This window comes from Phoenix dactylifera, chromosome 5 (genome assembly GCF_009389715.1).
Source record: "Phoenix dactylifera cultivar Barhee BC4 chromosome 5, palm_55x_up_171113_PBpolish2nd_filt_p, whole genome shotgun sequence".
NCBI lineage: Eukaryota > Viridiplantae > Streptophyta > Magnoliopsida > Arecales > Arecaceae > Phoenix > Phoenix dactylifera.
The window spans coordinates 8,766,447-8,771,093 of NC_052396.1; the positions used below are offsets into that span (position 1 = coordinate 8,766,447).

At 41.3% G+C, this 4,647-nt stretch overlaps 1 protein-coding gene across 2 annotated transcripts; it reads right to left on the minus strand.

Annotated features, from left to right (window-relative positions):
- Positions 1–255: 255 nt before the first annotated feature.
- On the minus strand, positions 256–4,044 carry LOC103700480 (1-aminocyclopropane-1-carboxylate oxidase homolog 1-like). 2 transcript variants are annotated; one of them, XM_039126746.1, is made up of 3 exons: positions 3,384–4,030; positions 1,133–1,454; positions 256–768 (listed from the first exon to the last, which is right to left on the minus strand). In XM_039126746.1, exons 1-3 carry the CDS (start codon positions 3,899–3,901, stop codon positions 517–519), a joined length of 1,092 nt encoding a protein of 363 aa, XP_038982674.1. In that variant the 5' UTR covers positions 3,902–4,030; the 3' UTR covers positions 256–516. The 2 variants fall into 2 exon arrangements, with proteins under 2 accessions (XP_038982674.1, XP_038982675.1); XM_039126747.1 differs by lacking the exon at positions 256–768 and adding an exon at positions 801–1,068 and having other exon boundaries at positions 3,384–4,044.
- Between the last annotated feature and the right edge of the window lie 603 nt (positions 4,045–4,647).

A 4,647-nucleotide genomic window follows, 5' to 3' on the forward strand; every position in this document is an offset into this window, starting at 1 on the left:
AAATGCCCATGCTATAATGTTCCTAGTCTATATGGGTCATAGACTAAGTCCCCTATGATATCATTTGTAATAACCCATAATCTCATTTAAAGGCTAATTGGAAAATATTATTTGAGTTTTTTTTGGCTCTCTATAAATATCCTAAATCTCTCTAGTGCATAATTGTTATGATCTAAACACATGCCCACATAGGTCCCTGTAGTGAGTAGTTATTAGAGGCGCTTAAGTTGAGTCTAAATGTCATAAAGCATTAAGAACAACAAAAGACAACTCCTTTCATATTAATTGAGATAAATCGATATCGGTTCGTCTCAGTGTCACCTGCTGAGAATATTGCTAACATTTCAAGATGTAGAATCCATTCTATGAATTAGTACAGACCTTGTGGTATCATGAGGACCTGCAACAAAATACTTCATACAATTTCTCCATTACAATAAACACAGATATCTATATATATCTTCAATCCTTTGGATTTTAGTGAAATTCAGCAGACTAAATTGTTCTGACTTTTAATCATATCTTAAAATAGTTCAGCGCTGATTGTCCATCAAGTCCTTTCGATTTGTAGTAGGTGACATATTCCTTCGCTGATACTTCTTTATACATCGGTCTTTCATTGGATAATAACTCCTTGATAGGGCCATAGAGCTTCGTAGATGGGTAAAAATGTGTGGAAAAGAAGCATGCCACTGAAATTCTAGGGTCCACACTCTTATTTGCAAGCACCCTGTGCTCCACGCTCTTAAGCCTATCATTGGAGATCAGCTGTAGATTACAAAAATACAAGAGGAAAATGATAATCTAGCCATGAGAACCTGTATCCTTCGAATTTAATACTATAATCAGGCTTTGTTAGAGTGAATCTTTTCCTTCTTTCTTTGTTTTTTTTTAAATGAATGAAACTACATTAGAGTAAATCATGATCTTTAATGGCTTTTCAGAGACAATCGGATCCCTCGTGGGCGCGTTGGAACGATCCCGCTTTGAAAGCTCAACCTCGGGAGAATCAGTTTCGGACCACGATATGCACCACCAGGGGCTGTTTTTCCGACAGGAGTTTGATACCTAATGAAGTACCAAATATGTGATTTTTCTGCATTAAAACTTCTGTACCTAATGAAAAACATACCTGTAGTAGATCACCAATGTTAACTATTAAAGCTCCAGGCAAAGGAGGCACATCAATCCATTGGTTTTGATGCACCACTTGTAAGCCACCAATCTGGTCTTGCAGAAGGATGGTCAGGAAGTCTGGATCAGAATGTTTGCTAATTCCAAGAGTGAGGTGAGGCTCCGGGCAAGGTGGATAGTAGTGGGCAACAACACCAAGTCCTTTGGCACATTCCATTTCATTAAGATGATCACGATTAAGGCCGAGTGCCTCGGAAAGTAGCTCAAAGAGAAAGATCCCCACTTTTTGAATATGATTCGCATACTGGAAGGTTATTTCTCTGCACAAACAAGATGCGGATCCATGAGATGCTAAATGAAACTTAAACGGGATTTTACCAACAATATATCGAATTAAAGTTCTTTTTATATTTTTTAAATAGAAAATGGGAAGTCCCATTAAGTTCATTAAGAGTGTGAATTGAGGTTAATGCCTGATAAAGTAACCAGGAAGTTGTTGAGAATTTGGTATCTCAAGTTAATGTTTCAACTTATTTATAAATTACTTCTAATTTTTTGAGCAAAAAGATGGACAAACTACCATATGTTTAATTAAGGATGAAGTGGGTACAAGAGGGAGAAGAAAATAGAACATGATAAAGAGAGAATAAAGTGAAAAAAATAAAAGAGGAAAATAAATAAAAATAGGAAAGCCCAACAGCCCAAACAAAGAGTTCCCAAGGATCAATCCTACATAAAACCCGCATATCCGAGGTCCAATGTGGGCCACTTGCAGGGCTAGAAGGCCCATAAAACAAAATTCAACGTGTAACGGGTCACCCGGATCCTACTACCCATGCGATGGGGGGACCGATTCACTTAACCCCTACCACAAGAACTATTTATTGTTCACCAGCTACCCCCTCAACCACCCTCTCCATCACCAAAGACATCGTTGGTTTGTCTCGAGGCTTCTCTTATGTGGCATGGACTGATGCCCTTATTATGGTTGGCTCGAACTTTGAGAGAGGGAGCCCCACCTATGGCTTCGGTTCTACTCGATCGTATCGGATCCTTCTTGACCTTGTTATCTCCTAATAAGGGGTAGAAAGGATCTCACTTTAATACCACTTATCATGGACTTGCAGCCTAAGAATTTAAGCTATTGGTAAGATACTGATAAGATACTATGTGTTTGAGGTATATGATATTTCGAAAACATTGCATCTCATGCGGAAACTAATGTTCAGGAAATCAATACTCGCTTCCAAAGAGCCGAGCACATGCGCCCGTGGTCATTAGCCTAATTCCATAAAGCATGATTTGGGCTTCCTGGAAAAAAAATCTATTTAAACAAGAAGACTTGCTTCCACATATCTGATGTGAGACTAAAAAAAAAGAGTTTTAAAATCTTTGAAATACTTAACACATATCACACAAGATTGGTTTTATTTTTTAAAATTTAAATCTTTTCATAAGTTACAAACTCCAATATGCTCCACTTCAATCAAAAAGGAGAGAAGGACAAAACAACCGAAGAGAGAACAGGGAGAGAAGGGAGAAGGAGATGGGGAGAGAGGGTGTGTTTTCCGGCCATGTATGCCAAAGAACCCAATTGGAACACACTTGGACCCTCTCTCGCTATCTCTCTTTCTCCCTCAAAATCTTAGACCTCTTCTTTAGAAAGGGCTAGAGAGAAGCTAACAAGGTCCTTAGTTACACATAGACTATTAAAGTTTTGAAGAAGTTTTTGATAAATCGATATATCAAATTAAAGTTTCAAGTTATCTATATAAATTGGTATAATTAAACTAAGAAAAACTAAGATAGCATTTGATTGGAAAATTAACTGAGTAGAATAAATACACATACGGCAAATTCAATCTTGGACCATATGATCTTGGACTACTACATCCATGATTGCGGGGCTGGATCTGATCCACCATACCCGAACTACAAAGGATCTAAATTTTAATTAACAAAAATGCTTTAGTAACTAAAAAAAATCTAATTGTCAAAAAAACACTTAGCTGGTTTGTTGCATTCTCATTGCTCCCTTTGTATTTTCAGTTGTGAATGGTGCCTCATAATGAACCAATGGAGTGCTGGCAAGTTAGTTGAGCGATCTTTTTTAGAGTGGTTCTTCTGAATTACCGTAGCATTTCTCTCATTTAAAAACTTGTAAACACAAATAGAAATTAAATAACTCGCGATATGAAAGGAGAGTAGGGCGCGATTGCCATCCCAATCTAAACCAACGGGTCAAATACCTGCAAGCCAGAGGCAGTTCATCCGGTCTTGGAGGTTCCGGCGCCATCGCACAGGACAAGCTGTCCCTCCAATTTGCCGCCGGCGCCTGGTACAGATCGAAATTACTATTGAACCGCACCTTCTTCGCCGGATCCCTGCTGTAGTATTCCCTCTTCACCTCGGCCGCCGCCTCGTTGAACGTCCTCACTCCTGCAAGCATTTCGTCGAGCACCGGCGCAGGGACGCCGTGGTTGACCACCTGGAAGAACCCCAGCGTCTCAGATGCCCGCCTCAGCTCGGCCACAACCTCCTTTCGCCGGGCGCTGTCAGAGTCGGAGCCTCGGAGGTCGATGACGGGGATTTGGAGGCGAGCAGTGGCACCGTCCGAGTTGGAGGGGTTGATACCGTCCAAGTGGTCGGGTGGCCGGAAGAAGAAGGGAGGGATCTTGCGGATGCCGGCGTCGACGAGGCCCTTCACGCCGGCTTTCGTCTCGTCGAATGCTTTCATCGCACCGGCCCGGTCGTAGTCGATGGACATGGTGGCTACTTTGAGTTGAGCGCTGCGTGTTATGAGAATTGTGGGAGGAGGGTGCGTGGTTTTAAAGTACTCCACTGGGAGGGTAGTGGGTGAGGGGAAGACCTTTTCTGTGGCGGATTTTTCCTTCCAAAATTAGTACTGCGGAGTGTATTTGGAAGGGAACAACATTGAAAGAGAAACGAAACAAACCGGAGTTGGATTGCGGTATAGGACAGGGCTCTCTCACTGTCGAAGTAACGTGGGCAAACAAAAGACTTATCTGTGGGAAAAATTAAAGGGAATTTTTCGAAAATTAAATGCGCACGCGGTCAAAATCTCGATTAACGTGTGCATATGGATTTGAAAATGGCCGGACGCTAAAAAAAACATAAATGCGCATGGGATCCGCATGCGCGTTTGAGAACGAAAACGGCCAAGCGCATTTGAAAATTAAAATGTTCATTGGGCATTTTTGGTATTGAGCCAGTGCCTGCTGCGCTTGATTATCGCGTGAAGGAGACGGACGGGAGGTTCTATATACACCCCCCCTATTGCTAAGGACACCCCCCAAAAACCAAAAAAAAAATACCCAAACTAACCTTTAGTATAATTACCATATTGCCCTTGAAATTTTCTCATACACCCCCCCTTCCTCCTCCTCCGTTTCGTTTTGAAAAGAAAAAAAAAAACACCCCTCAAACCCCCCTTAAACCCCTCGATCCATTTACATCGTTTAGGCGATCTTTGAAGGAGATTTAAGCCCCATT